The 24,771-nt window shown below is 47.4% G+C and overlaps 1 protein-coding gene and 1 pseudogene across 6 annotated transcripts in view; one reads left to right on the top strand and one right to left on the bottom strand.

Annotated features, from left to right (window-relative positions):
* The window catches only part of LOC114203135 (52 kDa repressor of the inhibitor of the protein kinase-like), a 99,013-nt pseudogene extending 84,763 nt beyond the window's left edge, over positions 1–14,250 (bottom strand).
* Positions 14,251–14,775: 525 nt separating this feature from the next.
* Positions 14,776–24,771, top strand: part of ATP2A3 (ATPase sarcoplasmic/endoplasmic reticulum Ca2+ transporting 3) — a 46,888-nt gene continuing 36,892 nt past the window's right edge. For 2 of the 6 annotated variants that reach the window (XM_088028411.1, XM_028095447.2), the window contains exon 1: positions 14,776–15,077. In XM_088028411.1, coding sequence (XP_087884537.1) covers positions 14,960–15,077 — 118 coding nt within the window. In that variant the 5' untranslated portion in view covers positions 14,776–14,959. The remainder of the gene's footprint in view (positions 15,078–24,771) is intronic. The other 4 variants (XM_028095446.1, XM_028095444.2, XM_088028412.1 and 1 more) reach the window with 3 other exon arrangements.

Genomic DNA, 24,771 nt, shown 5'->3' with positions numbered 1-24,771 from the left:
CACCCAAAACCAGAAGATACCTAGGAATAAATTTAACCAAAGAGGCAAAGGATCTGTACTCAGAAAACTATAAAATACTCAGGAAAGAAATTGAAGAAGACACAAAGAAATGGAAAAACGTTCCATGCTCATGGATTGGGAGAACCAACATTGTGAAGATGTCAATGCTACCTAGAGCAATCTACACATTCAATGCAATCCCCATCAAAATACCATCCACTTGTTTCAAAGAAATGGAACAAATAATCCTAAAATTTGTATGGAACCAGAAGAGACCCCGAATAGCCAGAGGAATATTGAAAAAGAAAAGCAAAGCTGGCGGCATCACGATTCCGGACTTCCAGCTCTATTACAAAGCTGTCATCATCAAGACAGTATGGTACTGGCACAAGAACAGACACATAGATCAATGGAACAGAATCGAGAGCCCAGAAATGGACCCTCAACTCTATGGTCAACTTATCTTTGACAAAGCAGGAAAGAATGTCCAATGGAAAAAAGACAGTCTCTTCAACAAATGGTGTTGGGAAAATTGGACAGCCACATGCAGAAGAATGAAACTGGACCATTTCCTTACACCACACACAAAAATAGACTCCAAATGGTTGAAAGACCTAAACGTGAGACAGGAGTCCATCCAAATCCTAAAGGAGAACACAGGTAGCAACCTCTTCGACCTCAGCTGCAGCAACTTCTTCCTAGAAACATCACCAAAGGCACGGGAAGCCAGGGCAAAAATGAACTATTGGGATTTCATCAAGATAAAAAGCTTTTGCACAGCAAAAGAAACAGTCCACAAAACCAAAAGACAACCGACAGATTGGGAGAAAATATTTGCAAATGACATGTCAGATAAAGGGTAGTATCCAAAATCTATAAAGAACTTATCAAACTCAACACCCAAAGAACAAATAATCCAATCAAGAAATGGGCAGAAGACATAAACAGACATTTTTCCAAAGAAGACATCCAAATGGCCAACAAGCACATGAAAAAGTGCTCAACACCGCTCAGCATCAGGGAAATCCAAATCAAAACCTCAATGAGATACCACCTCACACCCGTCAGAATGGCTAAAATTAACAAGTCAGGGAACGACAGATGTTGCTGGGGATGTGGAGAAAGGGGAACCCTCCTACACTGTTGGTGGGAATGCAAGCTGGTGCCACCCCTCTGGAAAACAGTATGGAGGTTCCTCAAACAGTTGAAATTAGAGCTACCATTCAATCCAGCAATTGCACTACTGGGTATTTACCCCAAAGATACAAATGTAGGGACCCGAAGGGGTACGTGTACCCCAATGTTTATAGCAGCAATGTCTACAATAGGCAAACTGTGGAAAGAGCCAAGATGTCCATCCACAGATGAATGGATAAAGAAAAGGTGGTATATATACACAATGGAATATTATGCAGCCATCAAAGGAATGAGATCTTGCCATTTGCAACGACGTGGATGGAACTGGAGGGTGTTATGCTTAGTGAAATAAGTCAATCAGAGAAAGACATGTATCATATGACCTCACTGATATGAGGAATTCTTAATGTCAGGAACAAACTGAGGGTTGCTGGAGTGGTCGGGGGTGGGAGGGATGGGGTGGCTGGGTGATAGACATTGGGGAGGGTATGTGCTACGGTGAGCGCTGTGAATTGTGTAAGACTGTTGAATCACAGGTCTGTACTTCTGAAACAAATAATGCAACATATGTTAAGAAAAAAGAAAAAGAAGAAGATAGCAGGAGGGGAAGAATGAAGGGGAGTAAGTCAGAGGGGGAGACGAACCAGGAGAGATGATGGACTCTGAAAAACAAACTGAGGTTTCTAGAGGGGAGGAGGGTAGGGGGATGGGTTAGCCTGGTGATGGGTATTAAAGAGGGCACATTCTGTGTGGAGCACTGGGTGTTATGAACAAACAATGAATCATGGAACACTACACCAAAACAAATGATGTAATATATGGTGATTAACATAACAATAAAAAATTTAAAAAAAAAAAGAAAAGATGAAAATTCAGGAGAAAAAAATTTTCGTAGAATACAAGTAGCTCCAAAACAGTTTCCTTGGTCTATCTTGCTCTGCGAGTAAGAATTATTTCTCATCAGAAGAAAATAAATAAAAGAGAGAAAATGTAAAAAAAAATAATAAATAAATAAATAAATAAATAAATAAATAAATAAATAAAATCTCAAAAAAAAAGACTGATTAATCGCTCAGGTTCTAAGTGAGCTGTCTTTCTCCTTTCTCCTTTTTTTTTTTTTGTTCTCCCTGAGAAACCTCTTGTGGGGTGGGGGGGACGGTGATCCCCTAGGTCTGCTGACTTCCCTCCAACTGTTCCATCCAGCTGGAGTAACAGGCACCTCCAGGAGTTCTGTTTCAAATACAACGCCACCATTCCAAAGTTGGAGCATAAGGCAAAAACCAAAGATGAGTGAAATTACCCTTGAAACCCTCCTAGAAGGGGTAGGGAGCCAGATGCCATCCCCTATTGGTGATTTCAGACTTCTGGCTCTCCTGCCAGGCCTGCAACAGCGTTGGTTTCTCCAGTGGATCCCACAACCAAGGCCATCTTCATGCCCTGAGATCCTGAGAGTTACTTAGGGGACAGCAGATTCACCCACTGAATGGTAAGACACCAGTGATACACTTCCTTCCTCTTTCCCTCGCCATCTTCAGAGCACACGTAAATGAATGTGGAATATGCTGTGATTTCTCTGTAAGGTTACAGACAACATTTATTGAATGCTTACCATATGCTAAGCTTGATGCTAAGAGTCTGTATCAAAGGGTGCATTCAGCTGAAAGGAAGAGACAGCAAATTTCCCAATTGCTTTGAATAAAGGCTTTTAAAATTATCCCTCAAAACAAGAAAGTTGGATAGGTAACCTCAGGCTGTTCTGTAGCTCACCAATGCCTCCCCTGACAATCTCCTTCCACTCAGCCATCATCAATATGTGGGCTTCACGTCCTCAAGCTGGATGCCTCATGGCCATGGATGCTGCAGCTCCAAGCATCATAACTCTTCACAGGTGGGAAGCAGGGAAAGCAAAGACTTCATCCTCTGTATTTTTTCAGGAAGCCCCCTGCAGGCTCTCCCTTATACCTCATTGGCCATAAGTGGGTCACACAGCCATCCTCAGCTGCCAGGGCACTGGGAAAACCAGTATCTGGCAAAGAAGAAGGACATCACTGTGATTGGTTTAAACCATTCATGATTCATGCACTAAACTGGGGCACTTTGCTACCTGGACCAAAGTCAGGGCTCTGTTAGCAAAAAGGGGCATCTTTGTGGGGTAGCTACCAATGCCATGTATTTTCTCAATGAAACTCATAATAGTCCACTGTGGTGGGGACTTTTTTAAAATTTTATTTTATTTATTTATTTGACAGAGAGAGAGAGAGCACAAGCAGGGGGAGCGGCAGAGGGAGAAGCAGACTCCCCACCCAGCAGGGAGCCCGACATGGGCCTAGATCCCAGGACCCCAGGATCATGACCCAAGCTGAAGGCAGACACTTAACTGAGCCACCCAGGCACCCCAAGGCCTTTTTTTATTCCCATTTTACAAATGCTGAAACTGAGACTCAGAGCCATTTAGTAACTTGTCCAAGATCCCACAACTGCTAACTAGTGGGGGTTTAATTCCAGGTCTGTCTCCTGAAGTGTGCTCTTAACCACTCCAAACCACAACCCTCTTGAGGGGACCATGTCTTCTTCATCTTTGTATTTCTCCAGTGTTTTACAGCTGACAGAAACTTAATTGAATTGATTTAAGTATAAAATCATTTTGTTTTGATACCTGCTGCTTTGTAATGTGTTTTAAAACCAAGAATGCAAACTTACCAATGCTACCTTTAAAAAAACACACCTATCTCTTCTTCTGTATTGTTTTCCACTTACCCATGCTGGGTTCCTGAAGTCCTGGGAAGAATTCCAATGTAAATATCACCAATGATGGAAATTTGGGGGAAGGAGAGGAGGGTGAAAGACTAATTGAAGCCCCAAAGAGGATCAGTTCCTCATTAACTATGGAGCCATGGAAAATTCTTTGTTCCCGCCTCTTGGCTTCTTGCCTCCAGGATCTGGGTGGGTATTGCCTTTGGCTAGCTTCCTGGTCAGGTCACAGACAATTGGATTGGAGGGGTGATTCTTGGGGAACAGGGCAGAATCAGTCTGGTTCTGGGTCCTTGGGAGTGAATGCAAGAAAAAGATGGGCCTTGAGCATCTGCAGCCCAGTAGGACTAGGCTGGCCACTCCACATACACTGGCTCACTTAGCGCTCATAATGACCTACGGGATTAGGACTACTATCTTTCCCATTTTACAGCTGAGAAAGCTGGGGCTCAGAGAGGTGAAGTCTGTCCAAGGTCGCACAGTGGATCTTAAGTTAAAAACTAAAGCCTATGAACTCCTTAGGTGGAGTTCTTTCCCCAGTCAAGAGTAACTACTATCTCAGGTTCCCTGAAGAGAGTGCTAAGGGTGTGTTGGGGTCGAGGAGGTCCCTGGCACCAGGCCATATAATTCAGTCATTACCAGCAGGGGCTTTGAGTAAAAGCCAGGTTAGGACCCCAGCCTTACACTGCCTGGGGACTCCAGGCAAACGATAGTACAGCAGTTAAACCGCTGGGATCTGGGGCCTGATGGCCTGGGTTCAAACTCCTGTTCTCCCAGGTACCAATTGTGTAGCCCTTAACTCATTATGCAATTCTATCAAGAGGAGTATAAAGAACTTCCTCTAAGAGCTGCTTGTAAAGATTAAATAGTGTCCTCAGCCCAGTGCCTGGCACTGGGCCAGTTCTTGTTAGGTAGTTATTTTATATCCCCCAGTGCAGATAGTGCTGTGAGGTGCCCAATGCAAAGGCCCCTTCCTAATCCCACCCTTTCCTCTGCCCCAGCAGCTGGCTTTGTGAATGAAAGACCCAGGAAGGCCTGGACTAATCTGGGTACACAAATGAGGGGGGATGTGACTTCAGGGAACTAAAGGCAAATGGAACTCAACTTGCAAATTTGGGCATTTTCATGGTGTATGGTTGTTGGAGGCCAAGAGATGGAACCCACCTGAAGCTCCCCTCCCATGGTCCCCCTTTCACCATACAGAGAGCCAGCCTGAGGTCAGCAAGTGTACCCAGCATATCCAACAACTCTGGGAGTAACCACACTCACTGGTCACACAGAGTCCCTTGGTCTGCTGGGCCTGGGCTGGGTCTGCCATAAGTCATGGCCTCAGGGAGGGAGCCCGGAGCAGTAGAGGACATGCCAAGGTCACCCGCAGGCCTGGCAGCAGGGCAGCGAGCCTTGCCCGTGTGTCTCCCCAGAGGCTGGCAACAGCCCAGGTGTCAGGTGTCTTGGGCACAGTGCCTGGGTCTGCCACATTGGGGATCTGGGTGCCTTTGCCAATTTCCCTAACCTCTGGGTTGTGGGCCCCACCTGGGGACCTGGACGGGATCCAGAGTACTTGGGCTGACTTGGCAAGATTCAATGCCTAGGCTCTGGGCCACAATGACAGGATATCCCCAGAGAGTTGGGCTGGTTGCCACATAGGGAACACTGGGGCGGACACCTGGCACTGCTGATGAGAGGCCCAAAAACACGTGGAGGAGGGAAAGTGGAGACAGCTGGGCCCTGAGAGGGTAAAGAACAGGCCAGGATTGCACTGAAACCACAACTACAGGCAGTGAGGGGCCCACAGATAAAGACCTGAGTTTCTCCTCTGCCTCCAGTCTGAGAACCAAGGGCAGGATCCAGTCTCCTGCCACTTTGTCCTGATTTTGGTCCTGGGTAGGCAGTGTGAGCAAGTTCCCACCAGGGTTCCTGTGAGTTCCAGATATCATCTGTCTCACCCCCACTGCAGTAAGACTAGAAGGGAAGGGGCTTTCTCAGACTCCTATGACCAAGGTGATGTCCAGGAGGGCCCAACCTTGCTTGAGGACTTGACTAGCCCCTGTAGCCCAGCCCCACGCCTGGGGACTCCCTCTGAGCAAGGCTAAACCAGCAGCCCCTCCTCTCTGCACACAGGTAGCAAGAATGGACCTTCAGACTGAGGGACTGACCAAGACAAGCCTGCCCTCAGGTGTCCTTGGACCAAAGCCCTTTCTCCATACCAGGGAGCAAGTCCCAGTTCCCAAATTCTTTTTTGTGTCTCAGGCTGACAAACCTGGTGGAGTACAATGATTTACAAGGCAAATAAGGGTTTTGTGTTTTACCTTCTTACAACCCACTACCAGCTGAGTCCCTGCAGGCAGACTGGTCAGGCCTGGCAAAGCTGGAGCCCCCTTTTTATTATTATTATTGTTATGTTAATCACCATACATCACATCACCAGTTTTTGATGTAGTGCTCCACAATTCATTGTCTGCATATAATACCCAGTGCTCCACGCAGAACGTGCCCTCTTCAATACCCATCACCAGGCTAACACATCCCCCCACCCCCCTCCCCTCTAGAACCCTGTTTGTTTCTCACAGTCCATAGTCTCTCATGGTTCGTCTCCCCCTCCAATTTACCCCCCTTCATTTTTCCCCTCCTGCTATCTTATTTTTTTTTAAACAGATAATGTATTATTTGTTTCAGAGGTACAGATCTGTGATTCAACAGTCTTGCACAATTCACAGTGCTCACCATAGCACATACCCTCCCCAATGTCTATCGCCCAGCCACCCCATCCCTCCCACCCCCCACCACTCCAGCAACCCTGTTTGTTTCCTGAGATTAAGAACTCCTCATATCAGTGAGGTCATATGATACATGTCTTTCTCTGATTGACTTATTTCGCTCAGCATAACACCCTCCAGTTCCATCCACCTCGTTGCAAATGGCAAGATTTCATTCCTTTTGATGGCTGCATAATATTCCATTGTATATACCACATCTTCTTTATCCATTCATCTGTCGATGGACATCTTGGCTCTTTCCACAGTTTGGCTACTGTGGACATTGTGGAGCCCCCTTCTTGCCAGGCAGGTCCTCCTGCCTCATGGACCAAGGTGCTGATAGGCATAGCCAAAGACTAGCTGAGAGACTCGGCATTTGTGCCAGACACTGGAGTAGAGAAGGAAGCATAGAGCTAGGAGGGAACCCAACTCACTATGTGACCCTGCTGGGCCTTGAGCCCCGGTCCATATAATGGGAATGTTAATTCTGGTACATCCTATGGTGAGAATGTCACAGTTCATAGATGTTAACATACTCATTCACTCTTTCACTTTCCAGTATTCGTACCTCATTTCTTTGATCTCTTACTGCACTTGCTAGAACCTTGTTCATTTAACCAATATCTTTGGTACATGGTACCTACTAAGGTACCAGACTAGGTGCTAGGCACTGAGATGGACGGATGAGTGCTACAGACACAGCTTAGGCCTCAGGAGATTCCCAATCTAGAGGTCAACTTTATAACAACCTTTATGGACTGGGCCACCCTCTAGAGACCTTGAGATGATTCGGATGCAGCTCCTGTTCTGGAGGGATACAATTGGATGCTGCAGATAAGAATTCAGGCAAATATGGAGGAGTACACAAATAGGCCACTCAGGAGTTACAAGGTCATTGGCTCCCAAGGGGTCAAGGAGGAATTTTTGGAAAAAGCAATTTTTTAAAAAAAGATTTATTCATTTATTTTAGAGAGAGAAAGAGAGAGCATAAGCAGGAGGGGCAGAGGGTGAGGGAGAGAGAATCTCAAGCAGACTCCACGTTGAGCACGGAGCCCAACATGGGGCTTGATCTCATGACCCTGCAATCACCACCTGAGCCAAAACCAAGAGTCTGACGCACCACCCAGGCGCCCCCTAGAGAAGCCAATTGAAGAGTGAGGAGGGTTTTAGACAGATAAAGATAAGCGAACTAGTCTCCCAGAACAGGTAACAGCATGGGCAAATGCAGGGAGGGAAAAATTCTTGGAGCAAGGATGGAGAAGGTAAGTCAAAGTGATGTGAGTTTAAGGTGTTGAGGGGGCAGGAGCACAAGATAAGGTTGGCAAGCTGAGGGGTTGATCTTAATGGGGGAAGACCATAGGAAGCCATGGAAGGCACTTGAACAGGAGAGTAGTAGCATGGCTGCTTTAGGAAGAGAAATCTGGTAGAAGTAGCAAGAGAAGGCCGGCCAGGAAGGAGCAGACACCCTCACATGATATGCTCCCCACTTCCTGAGGTCTGGGGTGTCTCTGCCCACCACTGAGAGAGAGAGAGGACAACTTCCTCTCCTCAGCCTGGCCGGGGAGATAAAATGGCAAGGACAGGAAGTTGCCTTAAGGAGCTGAGGAGTGAGCAGCCTGGTCCAGAGCCCCCAACCCCACCCTGTATCGGGTGTTCCTGTAGAGGTAAATGCAAGGGGAAGTAGGCGAGGCCCCTCAGGCCAAAATGCAATGCTCTAGGTGTCCTGGGCGCCTGCTCTGTCCTGTTGCTGACAGGTCTGCCCTTGCTGAGCCCTCAAAGACCAGGTATGCTTCCGTCCCCGAAAAGGTTCTGGTGTTTCCTGCCTCACTTCTGTCATTCAAACACCCTTCCTGACACCTCCTGGGAACCAAGGTGAGTCAGACCAGATGCCTGCCCTCGAGAGTATCAACGTACAGTGAGGGCAGCGGGGCAGACAATAGACACCAGGGTGCTGGGAGCTTGATGGGGTCATTCAGGCTACCAGAGCCCTGTTGGCCTCAGGGATGAGAAGTGGCTTCCAGGCCTTAAGGACTAATAGGGATGAGCACTAAAAGATGGAGGGGTGTTCCAAGCACAGGGGACAATGTAAGCAAAGATTCAGAGGCAAGGAAACTTCCTATTGTGTGCAGTGAACTAGATGTGGCCCCATGTGGCAACCAAGGGAGGTAGGAAGTAGTGAGGATGAATGGTGGTCTGAGGAATCTGGACACCCTCTGAAGGGCAGGGCTGAAGGGGGCTGAGAGGGTGGAGGTCCCCATCTTAGAGAACAGGGAAGGGCTGAGGGCACAGGTTATACAAGTGGCTCCAGGCCAGGTGGGGCCCCGGGGCCCAGGAGGACTGGCGGGGGTGCATCAGGGGCTTAGATGGGGTCCCCAAGTCCAAAAGAGCAAATAAAAGAACTTCGGGTCAGAGGGAAGGTAGCAGACAGGAGCATCTCCCAGTCTGAACAGTTGGGAGCCAGTCTTCCCTGCCCCTCCAGAGGGGGGCTGTCCAAGTAGATGGGGGTAGGAGGTTAAGACAGAGGACTTAGAATCAATGCTCATTGAGGACATTAGGAGAAGGAAGGGAAAAATGAAGGGGGGAAATCGGAGGGGGAGACGAACCATGAGAGACTATGGACTCTGAGAAACAAAGTGAGGCTTTTAGAGGGGAGGGGGGTGGGGGGATGGGTTAGCCTGGTGATGGGTACTAAAGAGGGCACGTTCTGCATGGAGCACTGGGTGCTATTCACAAACAATGAATCATGGAACACTACATCAAAAAAACTAATGATGTACTGTATGGGGACTAACATAACATAATAAAATTAAATTAAGTTAAAAAAAAAAGAATCAATGCTCAGCAGCAGCAAGGTCTCAGAGAGCTGGAACAACTACCCACTGAGCCTGGATGACCCTGGTGAACAGGAAGTGAGGTTCCCAGGTCTCTAGGGCTGTTTGCATTTTGAGTCAAACCCATTTACAAACCCAAGTGGGGCAGTGGCAGGGTAACCCCAGACTCTCTGTCTCCTCTAAGGTCTGCGCTGTCTCAGGCTCCTTCCAGACCCAGCACTGATGTGATAGACAGGGACACTGAGGCCCAGAGATGGCAGGCACCTCCCAGACCTCACAGCAAAGGCTACTTTGCACAGGCTGTTTCCCTCCCCTGTTCCTTCAGATTTCAGCAGAAGTGTCACTTCCTCTAGATCTCCCCTGAGCTCCCTGACTGGGAGCACCCCCTCCTTACCATGTTCTCAAGACTCCAATGGCCACTCCGCCGTCTGTTTCTATGTGTGGTTCTTTGGAATTAATGACTGAGGGAGTGAGCTCAGGGAGAACAGGGACCATCTATCCAGGGCCTGGCACTATCTCTGACACATGCTGGTTCCTTGATAAATATTTTAGAAGGGAGGGAGGGAAAGGGAAAAGGAGGGTAGATCTCTGGCCTCATTCAGAGGCAGTCAAAACTGTGCAGGGAGGAGAGTAAATACACAAGGCTGGGGTAGCCAAGAAAATGAATTTCCAAAGTAGGGAGAGATTTTAGGGAGAGGAGATAGAAGAACAGTCTAGGCCAGGGGAATAGCATGAATGAACAGGTGGAACTGGAATATGCAAGGCCAGTTTGGGGAATTTTGAGGCAACCAGTTTACCGGGTTTATGCCAACTGGTAAAGGTCTGTGATTGCTGAGTTGAAGAGTTTGGACCTTACCCTTCAGGTAATACAGAGCTTAAAAAAAAAAAAAAAAAGGTTCATGAGCAGTGGGATGAAATAATGAAACCACCAGTTCAGTCAGGCAATCTTTATGCAGAGGTAAGTCTGGAGGCAGGGAGGCCAGGGAGGAGGCTCGAGAGAGAGAAGGTGGGGCTTGAGTTCCGGCAGTGATAAGAAGGCAGGAGGCAGGGAGGATGGCGCAGGCAGAACACCCTTCTCCACTGGTCAAAGCCCCACTCACTTTGTGCTTTGGGAGAGGCTGGTGGGCTGTTGAAAAGCCTGGCTCTGGAGTTAGAGTAGCATGGGTTTGAATCCCAGCTGAGAGCCCCTAGGAAAGTCACCTAGGTTCTCAGAGCCTCTCTATCTATGAAATGAGAACAGAGTTGGCAGCATAATTTTAGGACCCAGTGCAAGATGAAAATGTGGAGCCCCTGTCTAAAAAAGAGGAGGGAAAAACGTGCCATCGAAGGTACTAAAATATAAAGCTTTTCCTTTCTTCTGCAATCTCTGCTTTACTGGCCACAATGGGGTTTTTTTATTTGCTATTTACTCTTCTAAGTAAAGACAAAGGCAAAATTTAAATTATTAGCCTGAATCATATCATTCATCTTCATTTTGTGCAATGCCAGTTTTAAATGCAAAATTAAGAGCATTTCACTCACACGTTCAATCACTAAAATGACACCAATTGTATTTCATAGCCTGCGTGTGCTTATGTGGGCCCAGCACACTTCCATTGCACAACTCTGTTGTGCATGCATACATATTTAGTTTGGACCAGAACAGTGGGAATACTGCATAACACTTACTCACTGCTTTTATTTCACTTGTTTCACATCCTAGCCCTAGGGCTTACGCATGAATAAGGATGTACTGAAAGAAAAGGGAACTCTGGGTTGCCCTTTCTTTCCCTTTTCTTCTAAGGACATCCTTTCTAATATAAGTGGTTGGTGAATGCTGGGAAATAACATGAGTAAGAAAGTGTTTCTTAGGACACTACTGCCTTCTTTTGGCTTTTGAAGCAACCCCTGGTTCAAAGGGAAAGTATGGCCTCTCAGGGTGGTCAGCACTCTCACTTACTCAGTAATAGATATAACACACTTACTTTATATTTGGTTTGAGTCTCACTGAACTCCCATGAGTCCACCAGAATTCTGAGCTCATGAAGCATCACAGACTCTGTATTTGAATGGGACAGCATATTCGGCACATCCTCTCTGCTCACACACATGCCCTGCCGACTTCACTTACAAAGCAGAAGTTCAGAGATAAAATTATTAAGAATTTCAAGACAATGATAGCAGAGCATTAACCAAGCATCAGGCCCTGTGTGACCACACAGTTTGTATGCCCACACAGCTGGCCCTGCCTGGGGACAATAATTGTGTAGTACTTATTCCAGCTGTGAGGATTAAATTCAAAGCTGGGCCTATCTGACTCTAGTCACAGCCCTTTGGCTGCAAAAAACAAAACCTGCTCAAACTGTGACAAATAAAAGTAGATCTACACAAAGAGCGCACAACTGTACCTTGTGGAATCTTCGGCAGCCAAGGGCAGAAGTACGGTAGAAGCTCTGAGGAACTCGGATGCCATTAAGCAGTTTCTGTCTCTGCCTCTCTCTCCTCTCTGACACTACATGGTATCTTGACTCAATTTCTTGCTTCATGTAGACTTGGTTTTCCCCTCTGCTTTCCCACTGCTGTACTTCAGATGATGTTAACTCTGGCCCTCTTAACTCTAGTCCAAGTACCTATGGTCTTCTGGATATAATCTTCGGCTCAACGCTTAAACTCTCAAGAGGGAGTTTGACTGGCTCAGTTCACCTGCCTAAGGCTGAGCTACTCCTGGCCCAGGGCCCTCCCCTGGCCACTCAGCTGGGGAGGGGGCCTACATGAGCAGTTCAGGCTGCCCCCCCAGGTATCCTCCGTCAGCCCCAAACACACAGCTGCCCTTAGACACCTCCACCTGGAGCCCCCAGGCCCCTCACACTCCACTTGGCCCCAAATGCAGCCCCTGACTCCTCTTCCCACATCAATCGGCTAAACCCCTCACCCACCCAGCTACTGAAGCCAGAAACTTGGGGGTTAGCTGTGACTCCTAACTATCTCTCACTACTAAATTACTAGATCCTGTCCATCACAGCCCTCTCTGCCTTGGTTCACACTGTCTCATTTTTTGTCAGGAAGATTGCAGGGTCCCTTCAGCCTCTGCTCCTCACTTCAAAAGCTTCAGGGGGAAGCTCCAACTCTTATTGTTTAAAAAGCCTTCAGTACAACAAACTGGGGGTTGCTGGAGTGGTGGGGGGTGGGAAGGATGGGGTGGCTTGGTGATAGACATTGGGGAGGGTATGTGCTATGGTGAGCGCTGTGAATTGTGCAAGACTGTGGAATCACAGATCTGTACTTCTGAAACAAATAATGCAATATATGTTAAGAAAAAAAAGAAGATAGCAGGAGGGGAAGAATGAAGGGGAGTAAGTCAGAGGGGGAGACGAACCATGAGAGACAATGGACTCTGAAAAACAAACTGAGGGTTCTAGAGGGGAGGGGGATGGGGGGATGGGTTAGCCTGGCGATGGGTATTAAAGAGGGCACATTCTGCGTGGAGCACTGGGTGTTATGCCCAAACAATGAATCATGGAACACTACATCAAAAACTAATGATGTAATGTATGGTGATTAACATAACAATAAAAAATTTTAAAAAATAAAAATTAAAAAAAAGCCTTCAGTACAAAATCCACGTCATTATATAGACAATGAAGGTTCTCAGTGTCAAAGCCCAGTCTCTCCGACTTACCTTCCTGATCCTGGTGTTCATGCTCCTTATGATCCAGCCATGCTGAGGTACTGAATCACTGTCTCTGGCACACAGTTGAGGTTTCCCACCTTCAACACAGGCTGTTTTTTCTGACTGCAACACCCTCTTCTTCACATGTCTAAATCTTTCTAAGACCTACCTTCCCCCATGCTCCTCCACCTTGGCCCCCTCAGGTGAGGTGAGGCAGGCATGCCTACCGCCAGACAGGCTGTTAAGTTCTGTCTCTTTGTCCTGTGAGGGAGTTAGAAAGAGCTAGGACCAGATGCCAGGACTGAAGTTCTCAGTACATGGCAGCTGGGAGGTGGGGAGGATAGACCTGCCCTTTGGACAGCATGCCTGTGACCACGTCACTTTGGCCACTAGCTGTTTGTCCGAGTGCAGATAAAGCCCAACCCCACTGAGTGTCTCTATGCCCAAGGAGGCATAGTGAGGATGAGACAGAGGAGGAGGATCACAGTTCTGTCCTGACAGGAAGAGGTCAGGAGCTGGGGGTACACATGGTCTGGGGAGGGGTCAGCAACCAGGGGCCAGGCTGGACGCTGGGGCTTGTGTGTGCAGTTGCAGTATCTGGGAAGGCTTTGTGGCTGCAGAGGCGCTATAGGGTTTAGGGTTTGAACAGTTGACTGGGTGGGCTCAATCCTGGAATCTATGACCTTGTGCGGCCAAGGTGGACCCCAGAGGGGGAAGACAGCAGAGGCCAGCTTGGTGGGAGGTACGACGGCCCATGGGATGAGACTGGCTGGGTCTTAAGCTGAAAAGGGTGCCTGAAGTAGATTGCTCTCTCTGCTCCTCTTTTTGGTGGGGTGAGTGGTTTCTGCCTTCCCACAGCTTGCTTCCCTGACCTGCAGCCCTTTCTCTTGTCTCCCCTAGAGCGGCTGGAACTCAGAAAGCACAGCGCTGGAATGGGGGTTCCTCCGTCCCTCCTCATCCCCAGCTCAGGATCACTCTCCCTGGGGGCCCTGGCCAGAGGCCTCCACCCCACCCCCTCAGGCCTCTGGGGCTCCCCACGCCCACCTCGGAAGTTACATTTCCTGTTGGGGTGAGGGTGTGAGTCCAAGGCAACAAGACTGGTTTTCTTTCTCTTATACCGGTTCATTGTCAGAGGTTCGGTTACGTGAGGAATAACCGTGCACTGCTGAAAATCTGGAAGGGATACAGAAAGCACAAACTTCAAAAGAAGAAAACATCAAGTAATCTCCTCCGTAGTAGATGCGCTTATTCACAGGCTTTCGGGTTCTGTCTAGATCCAGGGTCACCCTTTGCATAATTCAAATTCGGGGGTAGGAAGCCCTTCCACGGACACCTCTATTTTTGCCACCTCTCTGAACCCAGGAAGGCTCAAAAGAAGGCAGCTCACAGACCCGGGTCCGCAGCCTGCCGCAGCTCTCGCCCCCTAGGGGCGCCCGGAGCTCTGCGGACAGGGGCCGAGACCCCTCCCGGCCACGCTCAGCCCTCCCCTCGCAGGCTGCCTCAGTTCCCTCTTCCGCAGAATGGGCGGGCAGCTCAGCCTCCGGGTCCCCGGGTGCTGCGGGGGCGGGGCGGCTGCCGGCTCGCTAGGGCTGCCGGAAGGGGTGTGAATGCGGGGGCGGGCTCCGCGCCGCCCCGCCCCGGGGAGGGAGCCCAGGGCGCCGCATCCTGGCGCTGGCCTCCGACGCCGCTGCGGCCACTGCCGTCGGGGAAGGTCCCAGCGCTGACATGACCTCGCGCGGCGCTCGCCCGGGCCCAAGCTCCCGGCGTCCCGCGCAGTAGCCCCGCGAAGAGGCGGACTCGACGGTGCCGACCGCGCAGAAAATCAGGCGGGCGGCATGGAGGCGGCGCACCTGCTCCCGGCCGCCGACGTGCTGAACCGCTTCTCGGTGAGGGTCGAGAGCGGCCTGAGGCCGGAGCAGGTGTCTGGCGCGCGGGAGCGCTACGGCCCCAACGGTGAGAGCGCGGGCCTGGCCGGGGAATCTAGGGGCCGCACGCTCCGCAGTCTCCGTTTACTCCCCTATGCCGAAACCGGGGAGCGGTCCTCCCCCTTTCCAGCCCTCGGTCCCCGCGGGCGGGCAGGAAGCGAGAGCTCCGGAAACTTCTGCAGATGCTCTTAGGGCGCTCGGACGGGCTGCGCGGCCACCTTCGCGGGGGTTGGGCGGGTTCCGGGTTTAGAGACCTGACGCCTGGCTCCCCCTCCCAGCTCCCCTTCCCCCAGGCCCAGGGACCTGTGCGGTCCTTCTGGGCTTCCCACATACACCCCCGACCCTAGCCACTCCCATAAGCTTGAATCCACCACTATCCACTGTCAGCGCTGGGTCATGGCCCCGCACTGCAACCTGCCGGCATCATGCAAACGCACACGCTGAGATCAGCTGGCTAGGGACCAGTCAGGGACTCTGAGACCCAGCCTGCCAGCTGGCCCTGAGGGTCTCCCCGAGGGCACAGTAAAACACCCAGAAGGTGCAGTTTGTCAGTTGGCAGCCTTGGTGCCCCCGCCCCCACCCCCACCCCCAGGTCTTCCTCTTTCTGCAACCCAAGGAGGCGGATGTGGCTGGCGGGAGTCGGTGGGGGCTTTGAACTGCTGAGGCAGGAGACCCACTTTTGGAGGGCGGGGGCAGACTCAAGGCCTCACTCAGGGAGTTGCTAGGGAAGGCCTTTTCCTCTTGACCTGGAGCAGCACCTGACCATCTCTGGGCAGGGAGGGAGCCTTCCTGCTACTGCTGTTTGGGTGGAAATGGCATCATTTCTTCCTGGTCTTCAAAGAGTTTGGGATTCTCCATCTGCCAAAAGACACAAGTACCAAGTACTATATGGATGTGGCCCTGAGCACATTTGGAGGCCCTGTAAACGTGGAAGATGTAGAGGTCCCCTCCTCAAGTCACTTGCCACCCTCTTCATCCACCCCCAGGGCACTGGGCACAATGTTAGGGATCCAGATGGAAATGTCCCCTCCATCCCCAAAGTGCAGCCTGGACGCACTTTGTTTTAGGACTTGGGGCCTCACCCTTTCAGGGATCCCAACCAGCCAGAGGGGAAAGTGCTCTGGCCATGAGCTCAGGGATGGCTTGAAAATTACCAAGAGCTGTCAGAAAAGGAGCTTTGGGTTTTGTATTGGCTTATGAAAACCACCTCTTATATAAATATTATCTTTCTGGAGCAGAAATCCTTTTCCAAAAAAATTAGTTGCTATATTTAGTTGAGCTGTGGGAGGAACTAGAGAGATAAATATTATTTAATATCCTCCATTAGTGACTTGGCAGGGAGGGTGTCATTGCTACAAGAGGGCAAGGCAGCAGGACCTGTCCCCCAACCCTGGGGTGGGGCTGGGGATCAAGGCAGCAGGTCTGGGGTTCCACAGCCTCTTCTGTGCTGCTGTGGCCTCCAGCTTGGGAGTCCTGAATCCCAAGGAAAACTGGAGACCCAGCCCTTGGTTCTGCCTCCAGAGGCCCTGTGTGGCCCTGGGCAACATCCCTCTTCTTTCTGGTTCCCCTTTGTTTGTTGATCCAGCAGAGGGGCTGCCTGAGAAGGAGGGAGCCTCTAGTTCTCCCCCATGTTGTTTTGTGTAGGTAAGGGGATCTAAGGGTGAGTGGGCCACTGAGCATCTGTGTGAGGTGATGGATAAGGATGTTGGTTGGTGTATAGGTCCCCAAAGAGGTGGATGTGCAGTGGTAGGTAGGTAGGTTGGGGGGGCATTGATTGGCTCCCCTAGTTTCCTTGTGCTTTGATAGTAGCAATAATAAAAGCTAATGATCAGGCGCCTGAGTGGCTCAGTCGTTAAGTGTCTGCCTCCGGCTCAGGTCATGGTCCCAGGGTCCTGGGAGTGAGCCCCATGTCGGGGACCCTGCTCGGCGGGAAGCCTGCTCTCCCTCTCCCACTCCTGCTGCTTGTGTTCCCTCTCTCGCTGTCTCTCTCTCTGTCAAATAAAATCTTAAAAAAAAAAAAAAAAAGCTAATGTTCACTGAGCACTTACTATGTGCCAGGCACTGTTCTTAGCAAATTTCATCTCTTATTTATTCCCCAAAACAACTCTATGGAAACAACTGTAGTCATTCCCATTTTACAGAGGAGGTAACTGAGTCACCAGCATGTTAGACAGCTTGCCCAAGGTTACACAGTACTTGGTAGAGCTGGTGCTGGGTACCTGTCCCTCTCCAGCCTCACTTTTCCTGTCTGTACGAGGGAGTCACTGGTTCCACAGGCCCTGGTGGCTGTGCTAGGAGGTGGGTCAGCTATGCTGCCAACCCCACAGGGCCCCAGAGAGCCTTCAGATCACTGATTGACCTCTTCCTCGGGAACCATTTCAGGGCTCTGGAAGTCCTCAGGTGAGGAGCGGAGAGCCAGCTTCCCCTTCCTGCATCATGCTCTCACTCTGACCAGCCCCAGCTGAGGAGGAGGCATGGCTGAACTGCAATATCTACAGGCACTGGGGAGGTCTTTCCCTCTTGGGTGACCTGGAGTGGTATATGCATCTCTGGGGTACGGCTGACAGAGTTTGAACCTTAGCTCTGCCCCCTTCATAGCTGTGTAATCCTAAATAAGCCACTTCTCCTCTCTGTGCCTTGATTTCTTCATCATAAGTGAAGCTACAATAGGACCCATGTCATATGGTTGCATGTAAGTGTTTGTGCCACCAAACCATCCCTCCTTGTAGCAGACAAGTCTGGGCCAGGCTCCGGGCCAGCTGGGTGGTGGGGTGAGCCCAACCTACAGGTGGAGGGAAACACCCCAGGGACTAGTGTCCTCCCCCACCCCAGGAGTCTATGCACCTGCAAGGTTGTTAGTGCTGGAAACCACAAAAAAGTCATTTGCTTAAGTCCTGAAGTTTGCAAATTCTGCTGGTGGATGGAGGAAGGGAGGCTGTAAAGCAGGGACTGGGGATCCTGCCCTCCCACCTTTTGTTCCTCCTCCCTCCTCAGAGCTGGGGGATGGGGGCTCAGCAGTGCTGTCAGTGAGTATGCCAGCTGGGGGTCCCCCATACACACAGAACCCAGCCTATCTCAACCCCAGTGAATAGAGAGGTGTCCTCTGAACCCCAACAGGGCAGTGAGTGGGAGGCTTCTGGCCCAGCACCTCTTTTTTTTCCTTCGGCTGTTTTTGGCTTTATTTAATTATTTGTTTTTGTGCAAGGTAGTTCTTTGTTTCTTTGTTTTTTTTTAATTTTTTATTGTTATGTTTATCACCATATATTCCATCATTAGTTTTTGATGTAGTGTTCCATGATTCATTGTTTGTGCATAACACCCAGTGCTCCACGCAGAACGTGCCCTCTTTAATACCCATCACCAGGCTAACCCATGCCCCCCTCCCCCTCCCCTCTAGAACCCTCAGTTTGTTTTTCAGAGTCCATCATCTCTCATGGTTCGTCTCCCCCTCTGATTTACTCCCCTTCATTCTTCCCCTCCTGCTATCTTCTTCTTTTTTTTTTTCTTAACATATATTGCATTATTTGTTTCAGAGGTATGGATCTGTGATTCAACAGTCTTGCACAATTCACAGCGCTCACCATAGCACATACCCTCCCCAATGTCTATCACCCAGCCACCCCATCCCTCCCACCCCCCCACCACTCCAGCAACACTCAGTTTGTTTCCTGAGATTAAGAATTCCTCATATCAGTGAGGTCATATGATACATGTCTTTCTCTGATTGACTTATTTCACTCAGCATAACACCCTCCAGTTCCATCCATGTCATAGCAAATGGCAAGATCTCATTTCTTTTGATGGCTGCATAATATTCCATTGTGTATATATACCACCCCTTCTTTGTCCATTCATCTGTCGATGGACATCTTGACTCTTTCCACAGTTTGGCTATTGTGGACACTGCTGCTATAAACATCAGGGTGCATGTACCACTTCGGATCCCGACATTTTTATACTTGTGGTAAATACCCAGTAGTGCAATTGCTGGATCATATGGTAGCTCTATTTTCAACTTTTTGAGGAACCTCCATACTGTTTTCCAGAGTGGTTGCACCAGCTTGCATTCCCACCAACAGCGTAGGAGGGTTCCCCTTTCTCCGCATCCCCACCAACAGCTGTCATTTCCTGACTTGTTAATTTTAGCCATTCTGACTGGTGTGAGGTGGTATCTCATTGAGGTTTTGATTTGGATTTCCCTGATGCTGAGCGATGTTGAGCACTTTTTCATGTGTCTGTTGACCATTTGATTGTCTTCTTTGGAAAAAGATCTGTTCATGTCTCTGCCCATTTCTTGATTGGATTATTTGTTCTCTGGGTGTTGACTTTGATAAGTTCTTTATGGATTTTGGATACTAACCTTTATCTGATAGTCATTTGCAAATATCTTCTCCCATTGTGTCGGTTGTCTTTTGGTTTTGTGGACTGTTTCTTTTGCTGTGCAAAAGCTTTTTATCTTGATGAAATCCCAATAGTTCATTTTTGCCCTGGCTTTCCTTACCTTTGGCGATGTTTCTAGGAAGAAGTTGCTGTGGCTGAGGTCGAAGAGGTTGCTGCCTGTGTTCTCCTTTAGGATTTTGATGGACTCCTGTCTCATATTTAGGTCTTTCAACCACTTGGAGTCTATTTTTGTGTGTGGTGTAAGGAAATGGTCCAGTTTCATTCTTCTGCATGTGGCTGTCCAATTTTCCCAACACATTTCTTGAAGAGACTGTCTTTTTACCATTGGACATTCCTTCCTGCTTTGTCAAAGATGAGTTGACCAGAGAGTTGAGGGTCCATTTCTGGGCTCTCTCTTCTGGTCCATTGATCTATGTGTCTGTTTTTGTGCCAGTACCATACTGTCTTGATGATGACAGCTTTGTAATAGAGCTGGAAGTCCAGAATTGGGATGCCGCCGGCTTTGCTTTTCCTTTTCAACATTCCTCTGGCTATTCGGGGTCTCTTCTGGTTCCATACAAATTTTAGGATTATTGGTTCCATTTCTTTGAAAAAAGTGGATGGTATTTTGATGGGGATTGCATTGAATGTGTAGATTGCTCTAGGTAGCACTGACATCTTCACAATGTTTGTTCTTCCAATCCATGAGCATGGAGGGTTTTTCCATTTCTTTGTGTCTTCCTCAATTTCTTTCATGAGTATTTTATAGTTTTCTGAGTACAGATCCTTTGCCTCTTTGGTTAGAGTTATTCCTAGGTATCTTATGGTTTTGGGTGCAATTGTAAATGGGATCGACTCCTTGATTTGTCTCTCTTCTGTCTTGTTGTGGTGTATAGGAATGCCACTGATTTCTGTGCATTGATTTTATATCCTGACACTTTACTGAATTCCTGTATGAGTTCTAGCAGTTTTGGGGTGGAGTCTTTTGGGTTTTCCACATAAAGTATCATATCATCTGCAAAGAGTGAGAGTTAGACTTCCTCCTTGCCGATTTGGATGCCTTTGATTTCTTTTTGCTGTCTGATTGTTGTGGCTAGGACTTCTAATACTATGTTGAATAGCAGTGGTGAGAGTGGACATCCCTGCCGCGTTCCTGACCTTAGGGGGAAAGCTCTCAGCTTTTCCCCATTGAGAATGATACTCTCTGTAGGTTTTTCATAGATGGCTTTTATGCTATTGAGGTGTGTACCCTCTATCCCTATACTCTGAAGAGTTTTGATCAAGAAAGGATGCTGTACTTTGTCAAATGCTTTTTCTGCATCTGTTGAGAGGATCCTATGATTCTTGTTCTTTCTTTTGTTAATGTATTGTATCACGATGATTGATTTGCAGATGTTGAACCAACCTTGCAGCCCAGGGATAAATCCCACTTGGTCGTGGTGAATAATCCTTTTAATGTACTGTTGGATCCTATTGGCTAGTATTTTGGTGAGAATTTTTGCATCCATGTTCATCAAGGATATTGGTGTGTAATTCTCCTTTTTGATGGGGTCTTTGTCTGGTTTTGGGATCAAGGTAATGGTGGCCTCAGAAAATGAGTTTGGAAGTTTTCCTTCCATTTCTATTTTTTGGAACAGTTTCAGAAGAATAGGTATTAATTATTCTTTAAAATTTGGTAGAATTCCGCTGGGAAGCCATCTGGCCCTGGGCTTTGGTTTGTTGGGAGATTTTTGATGACTGCTTCAATTTCCTTAGTGGTGATAGGTCTGTTCAAGTTTTCTATTTCTTCCTGATAAATTTTAGTAGTTTATAAACTTCTAGGAATGCATCCATTTCTTCCAGGTTATCTAATTTGCTGGCATAGAATTGCTCATAACGTGTTCTTATAATTGTTTGTATTTCTTTGGTGTTGGTTGTGATCTCTCCTCTTTCATTCATGATTTTGTTGATTTGGGTCATTTCTCTTTTCTTTTTGATCAGTCTGGCCAGGGGTTTATCAATCTTGTTAATTCTTTCAAAGAACCAGCTCCTAGTTTTGTTGATCTGTTCTACTGTTCTTTTGGTTTCTATTTCATTGATTTCTACTCTGCTCTTTCTTACTTCTCTTCTCATGCTGGGTTTAGGCTTTATTTGCTGTTTTTTTCTCTAGCTCCTTTAGGTGTAGGGTTAGGTTGTGTATTTGAGACCTTTCTTGTTTCTTGAGAAAGGGTTGTATTGCTATATACTTTCCTCTCAGGACGGCCTTTGCTGTATCCCAAAGATTTTGAACAGTTCTGTTTTCATTTTCATTGGTTTCCATGAATTTTTTTAATTCTTCCTTAATTTCCTGGTTGACCCATTCATTCTTTGGTAGGATGCTCTTTAGCCTCCATGTATTTGAGTTCTTTCTGACTTTCCGCTTGTGGTCGAGTTCTAGTTTCAAAGCACTGTGGTCTGAAAATATGCAGGGAATAATCCTAATCTTTTGGTACCGGTTGAGACCTGATTTGTGACCTAGGATGTGATCAATTCTGGAGAATGTTCCATGGGCACTAGAGAAGAATGTGTATTCCGTTGCTTTGGGAGGGAATGTTCTGAATATGTCTGTAAAGTCCATTTGGTCCAGTGTGTCATTTAAAGTCTTTATTTTCTTGTTGATCTTTTGCTTAGATGATCTGTCCATTTCAGTGAGGGGGGTGTTAAAGTCCCCCACTATTATTGTATTGTTGTCAATGTGTTTCTTTGTTTTTGGTATTAATTGCCTTATATAATTGGCTGCTCCCATATTAGGGGCATAGATATTTACAATTGTTAGATCTTCTTGTTGGATAGACCCCTTACGCAGGATATAGTGTCCTTCTTCATCTCTTATTACAGTCTTTGTTTTAAAATCTAATTTGTCTGATATAAGGATTGCCACCCCAGCTTTCTTTTGGTGTCCACTAGCATGGTAAATGGTTTTTCACCCCCTCACTTTCTATCTGGGAGTGTGTTTGGGTTCTAAAATGAGTCTCTTGCAGACAGCATATTGATGGGTCTTGTTTTTAAATCCAATCTGATAGCCCTGTCTTTTGATTGGGGCATTGAGCCCATTTACATTCAGGTTAACTATTGAAAGATATGAATTTAGTGCCATTGTATTGCCTGTAAGGTGACTGTGACTGTATATTGTCTGTGTTCCTTTCTGGTCTATGCTGCTTCTAGGCTCTCTCTTTGCTTAGAGGACCCCTTTCAATAATTCTTGGAGGGCTGGTTTCATGTTTCCCAATTCCTTTAGTTTTTGTTTGTACTGGAAGCTTTTTATCTCTCCTTCAATTTTCAGTGACAGCCTAGCTGGATATAGTATTCTTGGCTGCCTATTTTTCTCGTTTAGTGCTCTGAAGATATCATGCCAGTCCTTTCTGGCCTGCCAGGTCTCTGTGGCTAGGTCGGTTGCTAATCTAATGTTTCTACCATTGTAGGTTACATATCTCTTCTCCCGAGCTGCTTTCAGGATTTTCTCTTTGTCTCTGAGACTCATAAGTTTTACTATTAGATGTCGGGGTATTGACCTAATTTTATTGATTTTGAGAGGGGTTCTCTGTGCCCCTGGATTTTGATGCCTGTTTCCTTCCCCACATTAGGGAAGTTCTCTGTTATAATTTCCTCCAATATACCTTCTGCCCCTCTCTCTCTTCTTCTTCTGGGATCCCAATTATTTCTAATGTTTCGTCTTATCGTATCACTTATCTCTCGAATCCTGCCCTCGTGATCCAGTCGTTGTTTATCTCTCTTTTTCTCAGCTTCTTTATTTTCCATCATTTGGTCTTCTATATCGCTAATTCTTTCTTCTGCCTCATTTATCCTAGCAGTTAGTGCCCCCATTTTTTATTGCACCTCATTAATATCCTTTTTAATTTCGACTTGGTTAGATTTTAGCTCTTTTATTTCTCCAGCAAGGGTGTCTCTAATAACGTCCATGCTTTTTTCAAGCCCAGCTAGTATCTTTAAAGTCATGATTCTGAACTCTAGGTCCGGCATCATACTATGTCCGTATTGAGTAGGTCCCTGGCAGACGGTACTACCTCTTGTTCTCTTTGTTGAGGCGATTTTTTTCGTCTTGTCATGTTGTCCAGAGGAGAATAGATGAATGAGAGAACAAAATGCTAACAGGTTAACAACGTCCCCAGCAAATATACTCTAAACAAATCAGAAAAGACCTGAAACCAGGGGAGAAGAAAGGGAAAGAAAGAAAAAAGAAAGAGAAAAAGAAAAAGAAAAAGATAAAAACAAACAAAAACAACAAAACAAAAAAAAACAGACTATGATCAAATATGATCAGGCTAGTGCATAGATCAGTGCCACACACTAGATGTTGGGTGTATTTTGGTCTGTTAGAAGAAAGTGCCTGCTAAAATTTTAAAGAAAGACTTATATATGTACAAAATAAGGGTAGATACAATGAAGGGATGAAAGATGACTGTAAAGATGAAAATGATAAAAGATTTTATAAAAGGAATTGATAAGATAAGTTGTTTGAAGAAAGGAAGAAGATTTTTTAAAAAAAGGAGAGAATGTGATCAGACAGGAGACTAGAACAAAGCCATACACTAGTGATTTAGGGTATATTTTGATCTGTTAGAAGAAACTGTATTTCAAAATTTTAAAGCGAGAACAACTTATATATATATATATATATATATGCCAAAAATAAGGGTAACTACTATGAAGGAATAGAATATCACTCTAAAAATGAAAAATAAAAATGTTTTTTTTAAAAAAGGGATTGATAAAATGTTGGTTGAAAAAGGGAAAAAGAAAAATTAAAAAAAAAACTGTTAAAAAATTAACTTTGAAAAAATAATGAATCATGGTAAAAAAGCCATGAATTCCATGTGCAGTATTCCCCTAGCGCTGGAATTGTCCCGTTCTCATTGATCGGTAAACTTGGTCTTGGCTGGCTCTTCCTGCCGATCTTCTGGGGGAGGGGCCTGTTGCCATGGTTCCCAAATGTCTTTGCCGAAGGCGGAATTGCCCCGCCCTTGCCGGGTCCAGGCTAAGTAATCTGCTCAGGTTTGCTCTCAGGAGCTTTTGTCCCTGCAAGCTCTCGGTACAGCTTTGGAGGACGAGAGTGAAAATGGTGGCCTCCCAATCTCCGCCCGGAGGAGCCGAAAATGCGGGGCCCCGCTCCTCAGTGCGCCTCAAGAGAAAAGCAGTCAGTCACTCCCGTGTCCCCGGTCTCCGGCCGCACTCCGTGCTCACCCGGCCTGTGACTGTTTCTATCTCTGGCACCGGACCCCATGTGGAGTCTCCAAACCCAGCAGATCCCTGCGGTGCGCTCCCGTGCTGCACCTCCCTGGGGAGGAAGGGGAGTCTCCCAGGAT

This window comes from Eumetopias jubatus, unplaced genomic scaffold (assembly GCF_037043125.1).
Source record: "Eumetopias jubatus isolate StellerSeaLion01/CBP00866 unplaced genomic scaffold, mEumJub1_p1.0 scaffold_10, whole genome shotgun sequence".
Lineage (NCBI taxonomy): Eukaryota > Metazoa > Chordata > Mammalia > Carnivora > Otariidae > Eumetopias > Eumetopias jubatus.
Note: the sequence above shows the minus strand (reverse complement) of the source record. Positions and strands in the feature narration are given on the sequence as shown.